Genomic DNA, 25,545 nt, shown 5'->3' with positions numbered 1-25,545 from the left:
GACTCAAGATGTTAAGAAGTCTGAGACACTGGACTTCACTTGAGTCCTAACACACCTATGCACCATGTAAACAGGTAAGTGGATAAGTACTTAAACTGACTGACTGTGAACATTGCAAGCATTTTCAGAAGTGAGTTATTAGGGAATGCAAGTGTCTTTATCCAAAACTAATAGGAAAAAACCTAAAATCATGTTAGAACATAGACATGTTTACACACAAGGGCCTTTTAATACAGTTTTACAGCATTTTGGATATAAAATGAGGCAAAAAGACAAGTGCTAGGATAAAAAGCAAGACCATGGGAATACATTATTATGTTTAACAAACAGCTACTTGATTTGGTAAGTTTCTTATTTTCATTTCAGGCAGAAAACTGAAGGCACTGAAGCAGCTCGCTGACCGCCTACCTACCTATCAAATCTGATAGAGGTATAATCCTTATGACTTATTAAGAGTTTCAATTAGAAGGAGCCCCCATGCATGGCTATACCTCCCACCTGCAGCCACTGAGTTTCTGCAGACAGAGAGCGAGCTACTGCAGCCTACCCTAATTAATGCTCCTTGGCGTGGAGCCATCCCCATCAGGCAGCGGGGACTTTGAGGGGCCAGGGAATATCCCCCCACTTGCCATGACCATCAAAGCCCCACACAACGTGGCCACAAACCTGTGAGGAAGGTCTCCATGAGCTTACTGTGGGTCATTTTCACAATGGTCCTCCCAGAGTAGGTTGCAAGTGTTGGATCAGCACCGTAAGACAGTAACAAGCGGACAATCTCCAAGTGATCGTTTTCAACCGCGTCATGGATCGGTCTAGAGAGAAATGAGAAAGATTACAGCATTACATTTTGACTCAACAGTATTACTCAAACGTGTTTGACAAGAAATTTCTGACTTCAGATCAAAGTTATTTATAGCAAATAACACCATTAATACAGCTGCCAATTATCTTATTGTTGGTTTCACTTGCACATCATCCCCTCCCCCTTGTCTTTTCACAATCATACTGCTCAGGGCAGATATTTCCTCTACGTCTATTCATCGCTCTACATATTTTGAAGGCCAGTAAAATAATAACACTACTGTAACAGAAAGCAGAAGTTTGCGTGAAGCCTCACAAAGATCATTTTGGTGCAAGTCACTCTGCTGTTCCAAGCCTCTGACAATTTAACAGCATGTTGCGGAGTAAGGGCTAATTGCCTCTGGACAAGCATGGAAATCAGTTACCCAAAGCTCCTAAATTATGCACACAGAAATAAGTTATGAAAATTTGCTAGGAATTAAACTTCCATGCTATACCCTCTTTAAACAGTACTTGTGAATATATTTGCAGCACAATTCAACCCTTCTACTCAGAGAACAGAAAAACATGTTATTTTAAGTTTAGTCCACCCAGACATTAACGTATTTTACATGGCATGAGCAATCTATACAGGCTCAGACATAGATTTTGTGAGCCTACAGAAGGATTATTCATTAATACACATGCCTGCAATTCCAGGTTTAGAATTCCTTATCGCTAATTATAAATCGCATTAACTTTTGCCTTTAAAATTGATTATACGGAACGGGGAGTTGTCTAGATGTAGGACATATTACCCTTCAGACTAATGAAGATGTGTTAAAATCACATCTTCTCCTTAAGACAGCAATGAGCAGGGAACTGAAAAGAGAGTCAAAAGCATGGCCAGCAATCATGGCAGCTCAACTCAACTCTACATTCCTCCTCCTTGATGCTGTCAACACCGCTACCCCACAACAAGGCTTTCAAGCTCTCAAACAGATGTATTAAAAAGCAAGAGAAGGAAGGTCTTTAACCAGGATCATATACTGACTTCCTGGAAAGCTTTCGGAATGGTGTTACAAGGAGAAGTCATATGGAAGCACAGAGAAGCAAAGCCCTCAGCGCCATCTACCAAACCACGCTTGGCTATCCACCAGGGCCTAAACTCCCTCCTGCAAAGAGGCCGTGTCCCACCACTCCTTCTACCACAGGCAGCACGTCCCCTCTATGTCACCCCAGACACCCCAGTGACCGCAGGGCAGAGGAAGGGGAGATCAAACCAGTCAGAAGAGGAAGGCACACCACGGTTTTCCCTCTATCCCACAGCGCTGCTGGTAGGAGGGGGACTCTAATCTGCCTCAAAAGGAAGCATGTTCCAGGTGCGTTTACTCCAAGTACTTTCTAGTAGGCTGTGACTGAGTGACCAGACTGCAGCACGTACATGCCACCCACATGCCGCTCTTTGGAAAGTCACTTTCAAATCTTAAGACTAAAGAGGTCCATGGAGATCACTTGCAAAGTGTGAGGATATCCCTTCTCCATGTCTCAGGGAAGTCTCTAACATTACACTCAAAACTATGTGATGCTCTTGAGACAGACGGTGCTGGAGAAGCTGGAATCCCCAGGGTCCCCCGCAAGCCTTACTCTCCCACCTCCTCCTGCTGACTCAGTGCTTCCACACAGAGACAAACGCAACATCGTGTGCCTACACAGCACTCAGCACCCAGCACATCCAGGATCTGGCCACTGCTAAACATCCCAGGCGATACAACACAAGAGGTAACAAATAATAAGGGCGATGACACGGAGGCTCAAGAAGTATCGCATGTTTCTGGCTGTCAGCAAGCATCTGAGGCCTGAGCTGTCAGGTCACAACACACTCACTATCTACAGCAGGAAAGGTCAGCCTTGCTGCAAACCCTCCTGTCCCCCACTGGGCATGAAGCATCCCTGGCTGACGGTCTGGCAACAGGCATCAGGAACAGATGAGAGTTACGGCTGCTGCCAAATGCTGGGGATGCTTTTTTTCCCCCACTCCCTCACTTTAGTGGAGTCTTTAATTTTGAACTGTTTTCCGTTTTATTTTAGAATTAGGATTTTCTGGTTTTGGGGGGTGGGGGTGCAGAGCACTGTGGATTTATTGGTTTGTGGGTTTTCTTGTTTGGCTTTTTCTTAAACTGAGTCACCTACGTGACTTTTGAAGCAGTAATGAATTCAAGATGATCCCTTAACTTATTAAAAACAGCATCTAAATCACCGCCCAGCGTTTCAATCAATTTAACAACACCCGGATGAGTTTATTAAAGAGCACCTGGGCACTCCCCAGGAAGGAAAAATCACAGCACATGGGCTGTAACTCCAGGATGGGACCCCCTTCCCATTTCTATAGGTCACCCATGGTGGTGCAGACAGGAGCAGACAGCGGGACTGGCAGTGGAGCAGGCAGCAGGGCAGGCAGACCAACCTTTGTTGCCTGCTGGAGCACAGAGAGGCTGCCCCAGGCATGAGAGAGGACTTTATAGAGGCAAGGGGAAGGAAAGGCGCAGTAAAGCCATGCAGAAGGAGGAAGAACAATAAATAGAAGGAAGTGAAAAAAGGAAAGAAAACACTGGTGTGTGTGTGTGTGTGTGTGTGTGTGTGAAAGGGAGATTCCCCATAGATAAAGCAAGGGAAAAAAAGGCAGTAACAGAAAGCTGACAGACTCTTTTACTGGCTAGCACAGCTTCTTGGCAAGCTTGAGCAGGACCATGCTAAAGGCACAGCTACTTGTTTGCTTCTCCCACCAGGGCCAGCAGAGGAGGGAGTATTTTTCAGTCTTGGCAGAGTTTAACCATCCTATTTGTAGGATGCAAAAGTGACTACTGGAGACAGAAAGTGTTTCAGATGTGAAAAAAAAGATCCCCGGGAGTCCTCTCATGGGCTGCTGTGCCCCTATCATCTTTTCCACCCTGAGCATCGTGGAAATAAACACTCTATCCCTAATGGTACAGTTAATGGTAGTACATCTCATTTCTAAAACAAACCCTTCAGAAGGCCCCAGAAGGATATGAGGACATTCGAGAGCTGCAGTTTCCTACAGGAGACGCACATCTCAACCCTCTCTTGTGTACTCTCAAATTCTTTCTACTATTTTTACCACTACTAGAGTTAGGGAAACATTTCACTGGGGATTTATCCTTCCACCACCAAAATTATAAACTATTTAGACCAGTCAGGGTTTGCTCTCAGCCTTTCAGGCACCACCAGAATTTTCCTCGCTGCAATAAGAGGTTTCCTAACTCGCCAACCAATACCATATCTCTGGCATCTTATTTTACTTCCATCTACTCTGTTATGCAATGCTGCCCCATGGAGGAGGCAAAGGCACAAGTTGCAGGAGGGCAGCTAGGCAGGATGCGTCTTCTTTAACGCAATTAGCTGCCGGAGGGTATGGCTCTGCCAAGACCAGCTGAAAGGACACAGGAAGAGAGCCATCTTGGCATGGTCCTCCCAGGGAAAAAATAAAAAATGCTGAGCTCATCAGCTGCCAGCAAGAAGGATAAAGCAGAACTGGCTTCGGAGAGCAAGTCTAGCGAGGGGACTCTGGAGCAATAGATGCCTTGCTAACAGGCAGGAGATGCCTGTAGTTTTGGCATGCAGCTTTGCTTTTAACGTGATGCCTGTTCAGCTGAGAAAGAGGAGAAGGAGGAGATAAGGGCAAATACACCAGCAACCATCCGTGCTAATGTCAGATACTGGTCGGTGTGGAGCTACTGCACTTACTGGGGTCCTGTCAGGGAAGGAAAGCTCTCACCTCTTAAGCACGGTCTGTTATTATTTATAGGTAAGACGATTAAGAGCCCTTAGTGACTGTGGCACCTCTGAGACAGGTCTTAAAGATCTTGCCCGGTTCTACAATAATCTTTGATTAGCCACTAATTCAGTGCCAGAGTGCTTGTGTATTCAGGGTCTGCAGGCGCTGCGTTTGGAGAGCCACTATCAGCATACAGTTTAAGGGGGAAAGCATGGAAGACCACAGTATTTAGCTGGGCCAGATGTGCTGTGAATAGGGCAGACACAGGGACACCCTGCGCCGCAGGCAGCAGTAGGTGTGCAGGCAGAGCCCCAGCTGAGAGTGAAGGGAAGGACTGCACCATACCTATACCCCCAGGTGCTGCCACCCCCTTGCCCTGCCACTACAGTCTGACACTTCCTTTGTTTTTGGCTTCACCGAGATTTCTGATAGTATTACAGACTAGAGGCTGAAAGCCTACCTTATCTACTGAACTCAGACATTCTGGCTGCATAGGTGCATAAAAGGCAACACTGAAGCAAGAGGCTCAGGTCTTTGCTTCTCTTTTACCCATGCAAAAGCACCAACCACACTGATCAGAGCATCGGCAGCACACTTCAGACAGGACTGAAAGGAGAAGCACGGACTTTGCAGAACTTCACTACATCCTTCACAACCATATGGACATTTTGCTTAGAATGAAGCCACATCCTCAGTTGTCACAACTTTGCAGAGCGTCCTCCAAAACATTAACCACAGAGGTGGCAGGCAGTGAGCAACGCAGACCGAAGCCTCAGGCACCCTGGATCCAAGTGACACCCCCGGGTGCCATGCCAACAAACCCAGCGTGTGCAGTTATATCACAGCTCATGCAGCTACAGCACTCTATACACACTGACCTTAACTGGCTGAACAGAATGAAATGCATCCGCTGCCACTGTCTGGAGCCACAAGAGCTTCCAGCACGACCAAATGTATCTTTGGCTAGTGGGCTTGTGAGGTGGGAGAGGCAGCAAGAAGGCATGTTCGGTGTAGTTAAAAAAGCAGGGGAGGGGGAGAAGTCTTTGATGGTGTGTTTGTTTGGGGCTTTTTTAAGATCTTACTATCTTTCCAAAGGGTGAACATGTTGAGGAATTTGAATTTTAAAAGCAACACAGTTGAAGGAGAAACACTTTCTTCCACCTAAAAGTTACAGGAGAAAAACTTACCGAGGCTTCATGAGAGAAATGGGATTTGCCTTACAAACGTCATGATTTACTCTATAGAGACAGAGAAGTCTGGCCCTACCTAAAGGAAGAGGGTACCAAAGTTCCTTACAGAAGCTTCTGCTCTCTGTCCTGCCCAACTTGGGGCAGCTAGATCATCCTTCATCTGTGTATTAGATGTGGTTTGGATTCACACTGCCTGCTGGGCAGCTTTTCAAACAAAAAGTAAGTCTGCCATCAGAAAAGACAGGGAACTGCAAGACGAGTTCTGACACTACCGTCTACGATCAGATCATTATTACATTAATTTCCAAAATGCATTTTCCCCAAAACAACTTTTCAGGGTATACAAGCCAAGTTTCTTTCTCGAAAATCAGCTCCATCTGTGAATTGAAATCAAAGGTGGACTCTGAACTGGTGGGTAATTAAAACTGGTCCAAAACTTCCTGGGGTTAATTTCTATACAGGTTATTCCAGCAAGTGAGGCAAAAATAAATTGGGATTCTTTATATGGCAACTTGCTGCTGCTGCATAGGTCACGTATTAAAACTGGAGACAGCAGAAAATGTGGAGCTGTTTTTCAGAGAGCTAAGGCTTCTTACAAAGAATTGGGAGCTGGAGAAGGAATCAGACAAGCCACCCAGATTTCTCATGTTTATCCAGAAACGTCTCTTTTGGACCATGATGGGCCGGGAACGACTGACCATCATGAACTTCTAACGGGCCCACTTGGGACTTTTGTTTTCCTGGCTCCTCCCTTCCCAAGAGATTAAAAACAAAAGAGGCAGACTCTTAGTTATGCTGATTTTACCTCCCTGGCTATTTGGAGGGCGACAGTGAATGGGATAAACCATTTGAGATAACAAGCTGCAGGGGAGCTTCACAGAATACAAAGCAACCAGTCCCCAAAATGCATAGACTGGATAATGTTTTGCATATGCAGAGGACAAATAACCCCAAAGTCAGCCCCTCAGAGTTGGTTAAAGAGGTACTTTAGGAGATGCACAAGACATTTAAAAAAGGTGTGGGAGCAGCATTTCACAATGCAAAAAGGAAATGCTCCTTCAGCTGTGAGCACAGGAACTAAGCACTCCTGACATTCTGTGAAGGAAATGAAAAAGGCTAATTTGGGATAAAAAAAAGAAAAAAAAATCAAAAATATCTAATGAGAAGATAGTTTAACAGTACAGGAAAACAACTTTTTTATATAGCACATATAGGACTCACACACCCAATCGCCACAAAAGCCTTAAGTGCTCTTCAAAGTAACCCCACTAACAAGGCAAAGCCCGCTCTTCTGGCACAGCTGAAAGGACCCGGAGCGCATACATAAGAGCAGGGCTGCAGCTCAAGTATCACTCCTTCCTGCCCTGCAGCTGGCAATTTCACAAAAAAGCACAACTTATTAAAATTCCCCGAAGAAAACATATTACACTGAAGTCGAGTCACAACAAACACATACCCCCACCTCTCTACTAGCACCTCCTGCCCCAAGACCAGCAGCGAGGACAACGTGCAGGGGGATACTGCAGCAGTATTACCTGCTTTGGGGGGGTTTCATGCAGGCTGGGAGGTAGGACAAGGGGATTATAAAGGAGAGGCATAAAGAGAGGGGCAAGGGGAGCTTCCTCCTAGCATTGGGGCCGGCGGTGCTGCTAACCTGGTTCCATCCTGAGCGCTGCAGTTGACATCAGCCCCGTACTCAAGGAGATGCCGCACGATGCTCAGCCAGCCTTTGGCACAGGCCTCATGTAGGGCACAGTAACCCGCGTTGTCACGATGATTCACATCACACACCTTGTTTTCCAGACAATACAGAACTACTTCCTGGAAATAGGAGGGAAAACAGATACATACAGTTATTTCTTTATGCCGAGATTTCTCTTCTTGAAGGAGAGGAGGGTGGAAAGGGCAAAACACCAAATCCCTATGATGCCTAAATCACCCTTTTTGAGAGGGGTCAGTCAAAAGGAAAACAAAAGGTGGAGCCATTGAAAGTCATGTTTATTCAGGAGGCATAGCAGAGACCGCTTGGTCAAGCAGCACCGAGAGCTCAGTGCCCCACGGGGATCTTCCCGTAGCCCCCAGCGTCAGGAATCGTTGCATTTCACAGACAAAACTCACACACAGCTTTTCGCTTCTCAAAACTTCCACACGTAAAGCTAGCAGGGAGGTTTTTACTCTTACATCTGCATTTTTTAGCAGAAAATTCTGCAAGCACAACAGCAGCACAGCCGACGTCAGTTTGATTTTAAAAAGAAAGAGTGCATGACCCGAAACAAAACACATTTAAGACACACAAAGGACAGTTTGCTATCGGCAAACGAAAAAAAAAAAAAGCCCAGCTCTATCAAGATCAGGGAAATCCCATTTTCACCCACCGCGGTTTGCTGCATGCAGAACTAAAGCCAGGCGCCAGGTTCCAATAACGAGCCCAGCACCGTGGGAAGCCATGTGAATTTAACACAATTCATCTTGCAGTCAAATATACCATGGTCGAGAGCCTAAGCCAGACTCAGCTCTACGCTGCCATGCGGCCTTGAAACAATGACTGCTCCATCACTCAACCAAAAATTTAGGATGGTGTGAGTCTTCCTCGATTTGTGTCAAATGCAGGAGAAAAGACCACGGCATTTCTAAGAGATGCTGTATGCATGAAATAGACCCCTGGTTCCCAGATTAGTGGCAAGCCATTAATTTTGCATTTGCTCCTCTCGAGGTCTGAGCTACATCCTCGCAAAGCCAGACACGGCATGAAGAGGGTGAGTGTCTGCTTTGCCAAAACAAGAGAATAAAACAATCACTGTTTGCAATGCATTTATTATTCTTCCCGTTTCAAAATCTACCGGAAAGCCCGCAATAATCTGTGCTCTGAGTATACCTGACTCGAGAGCCGGTATCCAGGATACAGCATGAAACTGCTCTTTTAGCAGGCCCTCGCTAACCAGGCTAAAGCTAATGAGCTGCCTGTCCCAGGCACCAGAGCATCCCCCTCACCTGCAACAGGGACCAAGCGGTCCACCCCTACACCTGATGCAGCCATCGGCTCTTAATGTTCCTACTAATCAGCCCAAAGGCCAAAAACTGGTCCAGAAGGGATGCTGTTTACCCTGCGCTTACTCGAGCCCAAGAAAAGTCTGTGCAAAATTATACCCCGGAGGTATGAATTTTGCTTCAACACCAGACCACCCCGCCAGGCAAATTAGCAGATGGATACAGGTAGCAGAAGCAGCTGCCATATTCGGCTCCGCTTTTAGCATGCATTTACCATTTAAAATAGATCCTGCAACTCAAAATAAAAGACCTTTCATCTATTTTTGTAGAAAGGAAAGTCTCGTCCTAGGGTGGAACACCTACTACTGGCCGAAAAGGCCAATTTTGTTGGGCAATTCTGTGTTAAGAGGCTGTAAGAAGAATGTCATTAACCACAAAATGTAACCATAAAGACCATAAAACTCTACATTGTTAATTAATTAAATGCCTCATTAACTTTTTTTTTTAGCATGATTTATTCAATTTACAAAAAAAAATTAGCCATTGCTCCACATACAGGAACACGTGGTGTCACAAATGCACTTTTGGTTTCGCTAGAGAAAGGCCGTGAAAGTGCCACAAGGCAATTTAATGTCTGTTCAGGCACTCTGTTTAAACCAGCAATCTGAGAATCAGATGCAGTTAATCCAGAGAGTCAAGCTAGCACATCTCAAGCCATGACATGTGCCACCACTGCTTCCGCTGCCTGCATTTTGTTAGCCAAATTGCAAACAGCAACGTTAAAAGGTGCATGCAAATATGTATGCTCCATCCTCATCTACAAAGAGGTGCACTTCACTTTAGTCTCTTCCACCCCTCCCCTCAGCAGCTCCTAACCCTTTTCAAAGGGAAGGGGTCAGCACCCCCTTGCTCATCTCCCATTCCCTGGGCACACATGCTGCCACCAAGAAGCGCTATTCCCTTCTATGCAACCTCAAAACATGGCTCTTAGCCGAGGCACTGCAAGGCAGGTGTGCCAAATCCCATAAAGGATGCTCACTCCCAGGCAGGATGCAGGAGCCCTCAGGAGCTGTGCAAGTGCATGAGCTCCTGTAAAAGTGCCATTAGGGACCCAGGCTGAGACCCTCATGTGAGGCATCCCCAGAGGAAACCCTCTCCCCTCATCTTCATGGCTGTTTAAACCCTCTGGAAACACAGGCCATCCTTCCCCTACCCGTCACACACTACACATTCCTCTAATTTCACTGCCTTCCCAGGCAGCATTTAATCCCAAATTCACCAGAAAACTTTCCAAGCCCAGACACACACCAAAAAGCAACAAGTGGCACAATTACAGCCAGTATTTCCTCTCCTGTCAAATTCGTGACACAAGCCTTTTGTAATTTTTTTCCCAAAAAGACTCTACACTCCCTGTAATTCCCCCTTCACAAAAAGTAAATTAACAGTTTTAGGACTACTATTATCTGAACTCATTTGTTTCAAAGGCGGAAAACAGAACGGATTTGAGAGTGCCCATATACTAAGATGGGTTGCTACCACCCTGATGAAACAAGGCCCAGCACAGAAGCCTAGTGAAGAAAAGGCAAAGTTTCTCACCAGCTTCAGCAGGGTTCTGCTCATACGTATGAATTTCCAGAGCTGAAGACCATTTGCTGCACTGCCTTTCAGTAGCCCTGTTGGCTGCCACCCTGCAATTTATCTGACCAGACACAAGTTGCATCTGTCCTTCAACATTTCGATGTCATGTCAGCTTTTACAAACAAAATCATAACCACTTGTGTCCTCCTTCCAGCAACTAGTCATGGCACATCTGTACTGTGAGACCCAAGACCTGAGCTAGCGGCATTTGGGCTCCCTGTGGGTAATACATACAGTTCATATATATATATACATACGCACACACACAGCTAATATGTACAGCTCACCAGCACTTCTGCATGCCAAAGGTGACAACACTGCCTCTGCATTTGGGGTGGGATCTCTGCGCAGCTGCAGGGCATTCCTGCTGCAAAGGCAGGCAGGCAGGCTGCCAAGGGCAGGCACAAGCTCACTTGGTCTCAGGGCAGAGTTGTTGCTGCTGCTCTGCCCTATACAACATTTCTGCCGCTGACAGGGCTCAGCGGTGCCCTGCGGTGCCAGTCACTTCCAGCTCCAAGTCCTGCATCAGCACTCAGCATCCTTTTGCAAGCTGTGGCCCTGGTGGTGCAAACTCATCTGCTTTGCCTGCCAGCAAGCTGGCAAGGCGCTGCAGGCCTGCCTGACACCATTGCAGCAGCCATGAGAAGGCCCCATGTGTCCACAAGCACCCACGCTCCGCTTCAGCACCAGCTCCTGACCATCGCACTGCAGCCACCGAAGGTTGCTGCCCTGCTGACAGGGACGGCAGAAACAGATGTGTACAGCTGCCACAGGTCATGGACCAGCAAATTGCCTCGACCCATCCAGATTTATTTATTTATTTTTAAATGGAAGCATTTGTAACTTCTTGACTGCTTTAATTTTTCAGGAGACGGAGGAAATTGGGCTTTCTACTGACTGCAGTAGTCTGGTTGCTAGCAAGAAAACCACCACAGCTACAGTGGTTCCACGGCTGACCAAAATACAGCAGCTCACCAAGAGGCCTCATGAAGTCCCAACAAGGCAGCACAGCCACACACCACTCTGGACCTTGAAAGACACAGACTATGTCAGATCCCAGCAGCAGCTCAGGCACATGGATCAGGATCTCTCCCCTGTCCCACACTCCAACAACAATGGGACCCACTGCTGTGCTGCCTATTAAACTTCAAGTCAGAAAATCAAATCCCCCATCAACTGATGACGGGAAGGCATGGTGTGCACACAAGGTTAGGCCACAGCCCAAGAATCCCCGTCTTGGTGAGCCCAGGCATGCTCAGCTTACTGCAACCAGCCCACTAATGGCAAGTGCTTCAGAGAGCTTCCACTATCAGCAGAGCAGAGAGCCTTTGGCCTCTGCTAGAGCAAGACCTCAGCCCATCACTACATTTTGGAGCTGTTCCCATTTTGCTGTGCTCAGCAGCGTGCACCAGGCACAGAAAGCGAAGTGCCCATGCATACTCATCCTGACATACACCATGTAGGAAGATAGCTAGGAGCACATGCTACTTCTGACTTCGGATACATAGAAGATTTTATGTCTGTAGGAACTGAAATCATTTAAATTACGAAGCACTGTTGTTAACAACCACTTCTCCTCCTAGCTAGAGCTGAAGAGCCGTGGGTTAGAAGAAGCCTTTGTCTAGGGTAAACAAAACCTTCCAACAAGTCCTGCCTTCCAGACCTGAAGAAGGCCTCTCCTCACAAAGCTCTCCAGCTGCACAAAGGCCATTTTGAGGCTTCAGCAGATCCCCGATGCTTGGGCAGGCACACCTGGGCCCGGGCAGATGCCATCTACCAGTGCGGGGCTCAATCACAGATCTACGGTCCAAACAGTGCTCTCACTGCTGGGGTGACCCCCGCAGTCACACCAAAGGCAGCAATTGCCCTCTGCAATGAAACACCTCTTCACCAGATCTGAAGCTGAGCAACAGCGACGCTCATACCTACATGCCCATATTTCCCCAATAAAAGCGTGCTTCAAAACAGCAGAGCTAGGCGATTCATCGGTTTCTGATTTTTGTAGCAACAGGGGGGCCGTTTCATTAGACAACATTGTTCCAGTTACGCCAAGCAGCTCCAGACTCTGAGCATAAAGCATGCAGAGTGCTCCTGCGATGCATCTGATCATGCAAGAGGACACTCCAAGCGCTACATCCTGTGTCACATACCAGATACTCCTTGGAGGAAAGAACAAAAATAAAACCCTTCTCCTCAACTACACGCTCTTCACAAATAACAAAAGCAGAAAAACGTACAGCTCATTAAAGATCACCATAAAGACTACTTAAAAAAAGGGGGAAAAAAGACGTTCATTCTGTTTGCAGATGGTTTATATTTAAAGGGAAGCAAGGGTTAGCAATAAAGCTTTACCCTTTGCTCGTTCACACAGGATGCTGCTGGGTCCCCACCAGCTGATCCAGCAGCGGTGGGGACTCATTCCCACGGTGACCTGCCTCCAAACCCCATGTGCCAGGGAAGGGAATGCAGCAGGGGGAAGGGGGGGGGGGGGGCTTGCAAATTTCAACCACCAGCCTCAAAGCTGCTGCTTTGCAAAACTGACCTCTATAAAACTGGAAATTGGTGTTTAATTTTCAGAACAAAAACAACAGCCATCAATCCGGCCGGGCACTGCGGGACGGTTCCTTACCTCGTACCCCAGGCGCGCCGCCCGCTGCAGCAGCGTTTCCCCTGCGTTCTTATTGACAATAAGCCTCCGTGCTTCGGGCGGCATGGGCCGGCTCGGGGTGGTCTCCTGAGGGGGGGTCGCGATCGGCAGCTGAGGGGGCTGTGAGCCGGGTAGTAATGAGGGAGTCTGCTGCAGGCGATCGTACAGCTTCTGCTCGTACGGCTTGGCTGGCGAGGAGTCGCAGTCTGAAGTAGGCTCTGGTCGCTTCCTGACTTTCCTCGTTACTGTGATCTGTCAAAACCATCATTGAGGGGAGGTTTTTATCCTTGTTTTTAAACAGCCCAGTGATGGGATTTTATTTTGCTAGCAAAGAATTACACTTTCCTACCCATACTTTTTTTTTTTGCAACAGCTTTTAAACGTGAGATGCTTCACCCCCCCAGTAGTGCCTTTAAGTCAGGTTAAGAAAAGCAAAAACAGAATGCGCAAAGCACACATGGATGAATTTGAATGCAATCCCCACTACCCTGAATGTATGACAGTGCGCTAGTTTTAAGCAGATTGGCTCTGCCTTCCGAGAGGCCAGTGGACAATTAAGTCTAAATAAAGATACCTTATCTTCAGCATTTTCAATATCTGTGGTGTCATCCCCTGTCAGAGATGACCTCCTTCTCTTCTCCTGCAGTGCCAAGTGTTTTGTTTTACACTGACGTTTCCCTGATGGCTTCTCACACTCGCTGTATTTCTGCAGCAGAGATGCATGTTGGAAATCCTCCTCTTCGTCTGTGTACAGCCCATCTGTCTTCCGGCTTTCTTTAATTTTCTGCTGTTTGGCAGCCAACCTCGAGGCTGGAGTACAGCCTGGTGGAGCCGGCCTTTTGCCGTTTGCATTGGTGGATGAAAGGCTCTTCATGTGCGGAGACACTGGGAATACGGGCAAGCCTAAATGGGAAGGAAAGGCATTACACATTGCATGGTGTGTTAAATCGCATCGCTAGCACTTAACACAAGCTCCTCGACTGCTGAAGAGATCTATCAATTACATTTTCAAATCATTAATATTTTAAGCATTCCACATTCAAATTGTAAATAGCATCCTGCCAGTTAACGTTACGTTCACAGCTGTAATGCTGATAAAAATCACTAAATGAAATGCCCCGTGCCGGTGCACCGCGAAGGCCATGCCATTGCAGCCCAGCCGCTGCAGGCAGAGCGGAAAGCCACCGCCAGGCTGTGGGGAAAACTCCTGCTTACCTGGAACTGCTTTATCTGAAGGGGAACCAACTTCTCCAGCAGCCTGGGCCTGGCCGGTTTGCCTGCCTTTGGCTAGGTGTGGTGGCAGGGCAGATACATGGATGGAGGGGGAGAAGGGGAAGCAAGGGAGGCAGGAAGCATGGGACAGCACCGGGAGGAAAGTTGAGTTTAGCCTGAAGATGGCATTAAGATGGGGAACATCTCCTTCGCAGCATTTTCACTCAAGAAACAAGCAAAGAGAAGAAAGGCTACTCAAAGAGACGTCCCTGCAGAAGCCCTGTGCAAACTCTATCAAAAAGCATGTGGATTTCCCAGGAAAAGCAATCAGCTGTGTTTTCCTGATGAGTCCATCCAGAAGCGAGTCTTTCTATGAGACCAGACAGTCCTGGGACATAGAGAAGCTAAGGCACTGCTGCCTGTGGCAGGGCTGTGTTCTCTCCAGGGGTTAGCTCTTACAAACTAGATCCCACACTCTGGGCCACATGCAAAAAGCATGGTTACCTTTTTTTCCCCTCAGAGTGCAAGCAGGTTTGCAACAAAACAAGGACAGGAAAGTTGACTTTTTATAGTCTGAATTTCCCTTGGGAAGAGAATTGAGGTGACCTCAGAACCAACTCCTCTGCAGAAAAATTAAAGGTTGCTGGAAAGGAAGGGAGACTTCAGCCAAACAATACCACACCACTGAGGGAAGGTGCGGAAAAAGCCCTGAGCACTTGAAAGAGGCTCCTTTGCTCTCAGAAGTCTCTGAAGTGATGCTACTTTCAGAACAGAAGAGATGGCAGGAGCAAACAAGGCAGCTGCTCGGAAAGGAGAGATCTTTTTTGAAAGAGACTCGATCCAGAGCCAGTCGATAGAAAATCAAATCTAGAATGCGCTTGGCGGGCAGCTTCACACTTTTGTCTTCCCTTAAATAGACCTGTGAAAGCAACTTGCAGAAGGCTTTCTAGATTAAAAGATGAAAACAGAAATCCCTTGGATCTTTCAAGGCACTTTCTAGCAAAAAAATGCGTAGCGCAGCCAAGCAGATGTCAGGGAATTTATGGGACACACGATGCGCAGATTGTTCAGCAAAAACCCACTGAGCTCTTTAGGCTTTGCAATCCTGAAGGCAGGTGCCCAGTCGTAGGCTGAGCCTATGGATGCAAGGCTGTCTTCCAACTCTGCAGACAGCATGGAGAAATGAATGTTTAACTCTCCTGCTCCAAACTAACCTCACTGGAGTAGCATGCAAGAATCCCAATTCCAATACCAAAGTATCATCATTCTCTACTTAATCACTTACTAAAAGGATTCCCAAGATGGAAAGCAGCAGCAGTGAGGGTGAGTGCAAAGGGAAGTAAGGAACTGCTGCATGTAGGAAAAGTAGAACAGAAAGAGAAAAACCTCACAGGTCTGGAGAAGGACAGAAATAGCAAAAGGAAGGAAGAAGAAAATACACAGGAAGAGAAGCCTATCTCAAAAAACTGAAGGCTTGCCCATGCAGGGATGCCAATGCATCAGAAGTTTAACTGCCACAAAGCATGTACTCTAGCCTGCAAGCTCCACATAAAACTCTGCGCTCCACATTCACCCTCCACACTGGTGACAGCAGGCACCTGGCTAAGAGTGTGTGAAGCAAAGAGATGGAGAGTAGCAACGCTATGCCCAGCAGCTTCAGGATCAATAACGCTGCAAGAGGCCAACGTTATCCAGAAAAATCCAAGCATCAGCCTGGGAAAACGGACAGAGAAGAGGCAAGTGCTTAATCCTGGAATCCCACCCCATCCTTCTGACCACTATATATATGGAGTAGAAAAAGACAGGAGCGAGCAGGAATACCCCCAAATACCCGTGGATAAAAAACAACCTAACCCAAACCCCAAAACCCCAGACCTCTGACTGATGTGGGCTGTGGTGAGCCTGACTCAGAGCAGGACCTGCCTCCCTTCCCACAACAGTGGGATGCAGAGAGGTCCATGCGGAAAAGCAGCTGCTGCTGCATCACCTAAATGCTTGTTTGTTTGGCTCCCCCCCCAGCAGCTGCCCCCTCCTGCTTGCCAAGCCAGTGGCCGCTGCACTGCCTGTAATCAGAGGCAGCTCCAAGGGGCAGGCAGCAGTTTTCCCAGTGTGCTACATCCTCCCAGTTCCTCTCCTCGGGGCTCTAGTGTCTGTTCTACCTGGGTCTTCTCCTTGCGCTGGGTGAGCAGCTGCAGCTTCCTTGGAGAACATTGGGGAGCTGGCTACCACGCCACTGACAGCACCAGAAGGTTATTCCTCAGCTAGGACCTCAGCAGAGACAATAGCTCCCACCTCAGCCACAGGTCCAGCTAAGTGCCCTGAGGTTGCAGGTACCCTAACAGACCTGCTGCACCCTGGAGAGTCAGCACGGCAACGGTTACCTAGGGAGACCATAGAATGTTTTGGGTTGGAAGGGACCTTAGAGACCACCCAGTTCCAACGGCCCTGCATGGGTGGGGACATCTTCCACTAGACCAGGTTGCTGAAAACCCTGTTCAGCCCGGCCTTGAACACTGCCACAGATGAGGCAGCCACAGCTCCTCTGGGCAACCTGTTCCAGTGTCTCAACACCTTCATACTGAATAACTTCTTCCCAATATCTAATCTAAATCTATCCTCTTGCATCTTAAAGCCATTTCCACTATGTCCCATCACTATTTGTCCTTGTAAAAAGTCCTCCAGATTTCTTGTAGCCCCCTGTAGGTACTGGAAGCTGCTCTGAGGTCTCTTCTGAGCCTTCTCTTCTCTAGACTGAACAAGACCAAATCTCTCAGCCTGTCTTCATAGGAGAGGTGCTCCAGAACCCTGATCATCTCTGTGGCCTCCTCTGGACTGCCCAAGCAGGTTCATATCCCTCTTGTGTTGGGGTCCCCAGAGCTAAACACAGTACTGCAGGTGGGGTCCCACAAGTGTAGAGGGGCATGATCACCTCCCTCGACCTGCTTGCTGGTCATGCTGCTTTTTATGCAGCCCAAGTTATGGCTGGCTCTCTGGGATGCAAGTGCACATTGCAGGGGCACCTTATCATTATGTTGCGTCATTTAAAGGGTGGCTACAAGGAAGATGGAGACTCCCTTTTTACAAGGAGCCACACAGAAAAGAGGAGGGGTAGCGGGCACTACTTACCCCTAAGGAGACTCTGGTTGCACATTAAGAGGAACATTTTTACTAATGAGAACAATCAGCTATTGGAATAATCTCCCCAGGGGAAGTGGCAGATTCCCCAACACTGGATACTTTTAATACTGGGCTGGACAGAGTGCTGGGGCATCCTGAACCAGATGATCGCTGAGGTCCCTTCCAACCTGGTAGTATGTGATTCTATGACTCTTGTCAACCAACACAGAATCATAGAATAGTTAGGGTTGGAAAGGACCTTAAAATCATCAAGTTCCACCCCCCCTGCCATGGGCAGGGACACCTCGCTCTAAACCATATCACCCAAGGCCTCGTCCAGCCTGGCCTTGAACACTGTCAGGGACGGAGCATTCACAACCTCCCTGGGCAACCCATTCCAGTGCCTCACTACCCTAACAGGAAAGAATTTCCTCCTTATATCCAATCTAAACTTCCCCTGTTTAAGTTTTAACCCATTACCCCTTGTCCTATCACTACAGTGCCTAATGAAGAGTCCCTCCCCAGCATCCCTATATGCCCCCTTCAGATACTGGAAGGCTGCTATGAGGTCTCCACGCAGCCTTCTCTTCTCCAGGCTGAACAGCCCCAACTTTCTCAGCCGATCTTCATACGGGAGGTGCTCCAGTCCTCTGCTCATCCTCGTGGCCCTCCTCTGGACTTGTTCCAACAGTTCCATGTCCTTTTTATGTTGAGGACACCAGAACTGCACACAATACTCCAACATCCCCAGGTCCTTCTCCTCAGGGCTGCTCTAAATCCATTCTCTGCTCTGAAATTATTTGGGGCAAGCCACATCCCAAGCTTTCATGATTCTGACCTACAAGTGAGGCTGCAAGGAGGCAACAGCCAGAAGTGTCATTGAAGGAACATTTCCAGAGGCCACCACTTGGTCACCCAGCCAGCAGGCACTGAAAGGGGAACAGAGGGGTGGAAGCCCAGTGGTGGCTTGCAGTGCACTGCATGACCTATACACCTAAAATCCTGGGTTGAACACAGCTGGAGCAACAAGCCTAGAAGTCAGCCCCTTCCTTCTTCCTGGAGATTTGCTGGCACAGGCAGCAAATCATCCTGCTATTGGACTAATGCTTCTCTGGTGTAGGGGCAGACTTGGATACCTTGTTACAGCCACTTCTTGGGATACAACCAGCTTCCCAGCAGTAAAAACCGCCATATTCACAGGCACAGGAACCAGCTGTTCCCAGTCCCAGAGCACAAAAAGCTGCAAAAGACAGGGTGTATTCTTGTATTCCTGATACCTGCTTGTTTAAGAAAAGTCTGAGAACTATTCCTGTGCAAGAAAGACAAGCTGAAAGTCTCCATCCCCATGCAACTGTCAATGCAGGGTGCTCTGTTGCACAATGGGGAAAAATGTCCTCATCCTAATGAACTACGAAAAAGGAGATCCAAAGGTTTACGCTTCAACTGGATGGAGGAGCATCAGCAAAGTGACCTCAACAATTTCCAATGCCTCTGCACCATGAATGGCAAGGCATAATTTAGTCAGGTTTATGGTTTTTGGGCTTCCAGACCCAGGAGGTTTTTCATAGCCATGAGGAAACTGAATCTGAATGCCCTTGGCAAGGGTGTGTAAGTGCATAAATCACAAGCCAAGTCCTTTTCCTTCCTGAGGTCATGTGTTAGAGAAGCCTGTTGCTGCCACAGGAGGCATCACAGGGCAAAGTTAGAGCATCCTTAGACAATGTGGCTTCTTGTTAGCAGCCCTCATTTAATCTCTACAAGGTGTCTCTTTCTGAACGTACAAAGGTGATGGGTAGGGGTGTTTGGCCAATACCATGCTCACCAATGCAGCACATAAAGCAAGGGAAGAAGAGTCAAAGCTCCTTTTAAAGTAAGTTTTGATCTCCTGCTCCACAAATCCTTTTGGAGAACCTTCCCCATTAATAAGCATCAAAATTTGGGAATTTCTGCCCTCAAGATAACCCTACTGAGGGGAAAGATGGGTGAGGAGCTTTAGGATAGAAAGGAAGTCAATATATTTGCCTGTGACTGTTTCGGAGATGCTACCCAAGAAAACTCTCACTAGTGCAGGATGATCTGGACTTGGTCCTTTCCATGGCATGGAATAAGAGGAGTCACTTTATTCATGCTTCTCTCTTTTGAGGGGATCTCAGCTGAACTACATGTGGAGGGTGAATGTCTACCAGTTTGATGAAACTCTCAGGCCTATGAAGGAGAAAGGACCCGAAATATCCAATTCAGAGCTCCCAAAACCAGCCTTTCCTCAGAAGCAGACAGAGGACTTGGAGGGGTAAGAGGAGGAGAGGAAGAAAAGTATTTGCAACCTGAAAAGCTGAAAGAGGAGACAAGGGCTCCCTGCTTTGCACAGAGGAGATGGGGATTCATGATGAGTTGCAGGGGACACACGAGGGGTATCAGCTACGTGAGCTGCATGCTGCCATTCGCTACCAGTTCTCCAACCAAGCTACAGCAATAAATGTAACAGGGAAGCGGAAAAGCAACAGCAGACAATGTGCCTGAGGGCAGAGGACGGCAGGGACAGGAGAGTGACCTGCCGGTCCAAAGGGAAAATCTGGCAGATTGTCTCCACAGGCTCTCCCCTAGGATAGGGAATGAGCAGAAAAGGGGGAGAAGATGAGGAAAAGGAAGAAGTGGAGTGAAGGGAAAAGAAGCAGCTGGAAACAAGTCAAAGAAAGCAGATGAGCTTTGAGGAAGTGACCCTTTAGGAGAGAGCTGCTGGGAAGATCTCTTCCTAGGGGCCAGGGAGTGGGGCCACAGGAGTTTACAGGACATGCCCATGTGAACAAGCAAAGAATCCTCTTTGGGAGGAGGATGCGTTTTTGCTCTTGAGCAATATGTCCTGGGAAAGGCAGGGAATCCGAGCCGTGGTGAGGGTGCTGGAGGCGTTGGGTTCCCGAGATCAAGAGCTGCTAGCTGTGTTTCACAGGGTCACAGCCCCTCAAATACTACGTCTACTTAAATGCTCTTACACCAACTAGCAGCCTCTTCACTGCCTCCCTCACATGCCCACGTTGCATGCCCCCCCACCCAGTTCTCCTCTAGAGACATAAACTTCATCTTGACGTTATCTATGAAAGAGTATTTAAAGCCAAAACACACACACACACACACACACACACACGCACAAACACAGTTACACACACATACACAAACACGTGTTCTGGTCTAGAGTATCAGCTACAATGCAATTCTTACAGAGGAGTTGTCAGCCCTTATACAAATGGACATTTACAGAAATACAATGTTTTAATAATAAAAAAGCTCTCAACAATTCCTTAACATTGGTGGCAGCATGCGTCACTGTAAATGCTAAAGCCAGCTGGTTTCCCTAGTAGTCTCTGCATACCTTGTTCATTGTCACTTGTTTTGAGGGACTCTTCAGACCAACTTCTATTGCTTTTGGCCTCTGACCTTTTCTTGGTGTGCCTTTCTTCTGTGAAGTCTTTGACCTTTGCAGTGGCCTCTGGCTGAACAGCCTCAGCTAAATCTTTCCTGCTTTGCCGGCCCAACTTGCCGGACGGGGATCTCTCTGGTGACACCTGCTGCTCCCATAGTTCCCTAAGATGCTGCAGGTGACGCTGCTTTTTGGGATGGAGCCCTGTTAATTCAATGCACACCTTCAGGTTGGTCACCTCATTACAATTGGGCTCTTCTAAGTGGTTAGAGGAATTGTTTGTCATTTCCCTCTCAGGCCAGTCATCTAATGGAAAAATAACTAAAAATTAATCAAAAAGCCCCCTCAACTTAAAACAAAAGCTACATTTCACTTTTGGGGCATATAGTCTCAGCTTTACCACCACACTATGCATTTTAAAGGTTCGCTCATTAAGGGTTACATGCACTACAGTAACTTGCACTGCTGTGGCTACAGTGTCCAGCGACTAGTGTTTTACCCTTATATACCAAGATTTTTATATATATACATATATATATACACACATATATATACATACATATATAAATATATATATATATAATTTAAAGTGAAATGACAGTGCTCACATTAGTAACTATCAAATTCAAAAATGGAAACACATTAAGCCAAAGGGACATTCCTTTCACAAGACATTCCTTAAGAGAGACCAAAGCAAAATACTGTCTTACCTTTGGAGTTCTTCTTCTTTTTTGCTTTTGATGCAAGTTCATCCTGCAGTTCATCCACAAAGCTTTCATTTTGGCTGCCATCATTTTGCACTCTCTCACCAGAGTGTTTACGCTTCCTGTCCAGATGTGGACATGGATGTTGGCTAATATCTTCTGTTGACTGGTCTTCCGCTTTTTCATATATAGAATGTCTCTCTAAGTAACACTTCTCATTTGAGAGATCTTTTTCCTCTGGACTTTCAAGAAAGTGACCTTGGTTGTTTTCTGTACTAGTAAAGTTACCTAAAAACAAAAAACCAAACACCATGACCTAATAAATACAAAACAATTCATTGTGAGCAAGCTATGCTCTCTGATCTCTTCAGAGTCATCTCCATCATGCCTCCTCATGAGGCATGCAAATAAACACGAAACTGTACTTCGGAGCAAGTCTCCTCTGGTCAGCCTAAGGCAGCAGTTTTCTCACCAGTTAAGTACAAAACCTCCAGCAGCACAATACTTTCTGTTGGTTTTGCATCAAATTAAGAAGTATAATATTCAAAATACCTGTATCCATAGAAACATCACAATATGCTCTTTCAAATAATGAAACATCTTTGGATATCAAAAGAGCGGACCCTTTTCAGAAAGCAGCCTGGCCCCACAAAAACACGGTAAATAACAATAATACAAACTCCACTTTGCAATGACTTTGCTTTCAAAAATACCATTTGATGATACCCAAGTATTAGCCTTTTGCTAGTTCCTAATTCTTCCCTAACTTCTTGCATCGAACTGCGGAGTCTGACTTAAAAGCATTTGTCCCTTCTTTTGGAGATATAAATGGGATATGGAGCACGCACACACTACACGGGAATGCCACCAAGAATAGCGGTGTTATTTTGCAAAAAGCACTACTTGAAACCCAGGTTATAAAAAGGTTCCCTCTCTTCGAATAATCAGCCAGTCACTGAACATCACATGATCTCGGTCACCTCCTCTTAAAAAAGACCTCACTTTTTTCAGGGAGTACTTCCACCAGCAGCGAGCTATGAAAAGCTTACTAGAAACCAGACTGACAAATTAGCCACAAAAACACCCCGTGCTGCCATGCTTGCCCTAACTTCAGCTTCCCCTCTCCAATACTGCTGCCCCAAATTTAGGGACAGCTTAAGCAATTCTAAATGTGACACATAATCATCACCTTGGGTAGGTATTATTTTCCTGGGTTTAACCAAACTAGCTGAGGCACGGTTAGGCAGACACACAGCACAGACTGAAACACGGTTAATCGGCTTCCTATTTACAAGTCTCACAAGCAAGCTGGTCTTCCCATGTGTTTTAGCTCTCCTGGCTGACCAATAGCCTTTCAGCACATCTGCCGCTGTTTGGCAAACTGCAAGCTCCATCCTACTTCCCCATGGCTCACTCTTCCTTTTCCTCTTTCTCCTCCTTGCTCTTCCTCATTCTCCCATTTCCCTTCTTGCAAACTCATCTGCGAGTTTCCTACCTGGGCTCCTGATAGCTCAGTTTCCCTCCCCTCCCCATCCTCACTCAGCCTCCTCTCCTGTGCAGCCTGGCCCTCAACTTCTGCTCTTCCCCCTCACCAAGGCAGAAGTTGATCCCCTGCAGCCCCCTTTCCCCTCCTCTTCCCTCAGAGACCCACCACATCAATACCCAAGCACTGGCAGCCCCTGGATACAGCCCAGCTCTACCTCACCTAACCTTGAGAGCACCTTCCTACAGGTCTGCCAACACCTTCTGGTTTCACAACTGTCCTTGAAGCACCTGTTGTCAGCAGTGGAAGTCGAAAAAGGGGAGAACTCTCATGAGATCATTCATCACCACAACTTGGAAATAGTTCCAAATAGCACCTAGGGTTCTAAAGATGTTTGCAGGCACCCCACCATCATTTTTACACTGCCTGGGAAGCTGCCTGCAGGGCTGCTTTATGAAACAGCAGAAGATATCTGGCCAAGAAAAATCAAAACAGAGTCGACTCTTTCCAGGCAAGCTGGACGCTCAGGCTATTCTGCTGTTTGGCGATGCTCCTCTCCACAAGGCCGCCTGGCCAACACCTGCTCCCTTCAAGACTTTAAAATGCAGTTTGTCACACTTCCAGCCAGCAATGCTGACGTGTTGCAGAAAACGGGTATCCCAGCTTCCTACAACTGTGCCTCTGAATCGCCAGTGTCCTCCTGAACCAGAATCTGGCAACATCCCATGCTTGCACATGTGGCATGAAGATGCTGCCCAACAGCTGTATACTATAACCACATCAACAGCACCAGCAACCCTGTTTCACACAGCATGAAAGAAGCTGGACCAGCCACGTTTTAAGTATCACTTTAGAAATTATTCTCTCCATTTTATGTTTTTAACGCTGCCTGCTATTTTCCCCCATTTCATAAGGAAACATGATACTTATATGGTCAGTTTCCCTAAACAGATGAGGTAAGGTCACTCTCTGCCACACTCCCACTGTTTATAGCCTTCACGTCTCCAGCAGCACCAGCAGCTACACACCATGGTTCATGCTAAGAGTCACTCGTTCTGGACAGCTTTCCTGCTCCTAACCTTGTCTAGCCTGAGAAAAGGCAGGCACATCCTGACCAATTCCCAGAGAAGCTTTTGCAGGGTCAGAGGAAGTAGCAGGCTGGGGAGGGTGGGAGGGTTGACACTCTTAATCTTTGGGGCTTGCAGGAAACAGCAAGCTAATTCCAGCCTGCCACCACTGAAAGCGACCCGCTGCAGATTAATTCCTTCTCTATCTGCAAGGGGACTCGACACAAGGATGCCAAGCACTGCTCACTCAGACCATCCATGCTAACGAATCAAAAGGAGGGGAGAGACATTTGCTGTAACCCCACTAACAGCTTGTCACCGTTAGCATTTCTCCGGGGCCCCACATGCTGGGGAGAGCAGCAAACACCTATTGAAGTTTATCCAGAAAGCCCTCGCTGCCTGCAACACCTTTGCCTCTGCTCTCTGGTGACATCTGAGGGGGTCCCCTGGGGCAACCACAGCCACATCTCCCGGGCTCCCAAGCCAGAAATCCCTCTGCACATGTGTCTCTAAAATCTGTCCCCCTAGATGTGGTTAAGGCCATAAAGATCAGTGACATCTCCGCACATTAATCTGGGTTGTGTAATCATCCTGCATCGGCACAGGAGGACAGCGAAGCTGTAGAGCCATGCAGGACGCGTTGTTGCCCGGCTGCTCTGCTGCTGATGCCCCCTGCCTCTTCCACAGACGAATTTTCACCACGACAAACCAAAGGTCAGTCGCTGTTCAGGACACAGCATAACCCACAGGTTGTCAGGCTCCCTACGCAAGCTTGTACCGACACGTTGCATGCCCAGAGGTTTTTCCCCTTGGCAGAGCAGCAGCAGCCTACAGGGTGCAGGCTCTATTAATGTTTTACCACCGGATTCCACTCTGTCCTCAAACTGTTTTGCAAGCAACCCAGATCAGACGCAGTGTCTCCCCAAATTAAGATATAAATGTCAACAAGAGGCACAGCAACATAAGCATATCGTGCAAGCCCAACAAGGACAAGGAACATTTATTTGCTTTTGTTCCCCCCTGCCATGTATCTACAACATGCTTTTCTCCATGCCAGGAAGAAAACAACAACAAAATTCTTGTGAGTTTTCATATCATCATTATTCAAACAGTGACGAGGTAGCCAGAAACACAGCACAAATGCTGAGTTCTCATAGCAACACACCTCAATGAGTAAGGAGATTAAACTCTTAAATGTGTTCCTTCCTCAAGCCTCCAGCATTTGCCGGTGTCACACCACCTCTAAGAGCCAGCACCAACAACCCAAACCATTTCTCACTGTCCTACCAGTCTAGAAACAAGGAAGAATTAAAGATGCTTCTTCACATATGGGTTCTGCCTGAAGCAGTATCTCCCTAGTGCACGGGCTACAATCTCGCGAGAAACAGTTACACACACATACACACAAACATGCTATCCACAAAAAAACTTTCCTTCATTTTTCCATCTTCCTGTTGCTGTCAGCTGCCTGAGACCAGGCCCTCCCATGCGATGCAAACAAGGAAACA

The 25,545-nt window shown here is 47.3% G+C and overlaps 1 protein-coding gene across 7 annotated transcripts in view; it reads right to left on the bottom strand.

Moving 5' to 3' along the window:
- BCOR (BCL6 corepressor) overlaps window positions 1-25,545 on the bottom strand; it is an 82,254-nt gene that overhangs the window by 3,232 nt on the left and 53,477 nt on the right. For 4 of the 7 annotated variants that reach the window (XM_061359345.1, XM_061359344.1, XM_061359343.1 and 1 more), the window contains 6 exons: window positions 21,494-21,775; window positions 20,736-21,089; window positions 13,614-13,942; window positions 13,022-13,291; window positions 7,421-7,587; window positions 667-812 (listed from right to left, as the gene is read on the bottom strand). In XM_061359345.1, coding sequence (XP_061215329.1) covers window positions 667-812; window positions 7,421-7,587; window positions 13,022-13,291; window positions 13,614-13,942; window positions 20,736-21,089; window positions 21,494-21,775 — 1,548 coding nt within the window. The remainder of the gene's footprint in view (window positions 1-666; window positions 813-7,420; window positions 7,588-13,021; window positions 13,292-13,613; window positions 13,943-20,735; window positions 21,090-21,493; window positions 21,776-25,545) is intronic. The other 3 variants (XM_061359347.1, XM_061359348.1, XM_061359349.1) reach the window with 2 other exon arrangements.

The sequence above is a fragment of the Neopsephotus bourkii genome, unplaced genomic scaffold (assembly GCF_033783945.1).
Source record: "Neopsephotus bourkii isolate Nb327-2 ecotype Australia unplaced genomic scaffold, CSIRO-AGI_Nbou_v1 NB_962, whole genome shotgun sequence".
NCBI lineage: Eukaryota > Metazoa > Chordata > Aves > Psittaciformes > Psittacidae > Neopsephotus > Neopsephotus bourkii.
The sequence above is the reverse complement of the archived record's forward strand: the minus strand, read 5'-3'. Positions and strand labels throughout refer to the sequence as shown.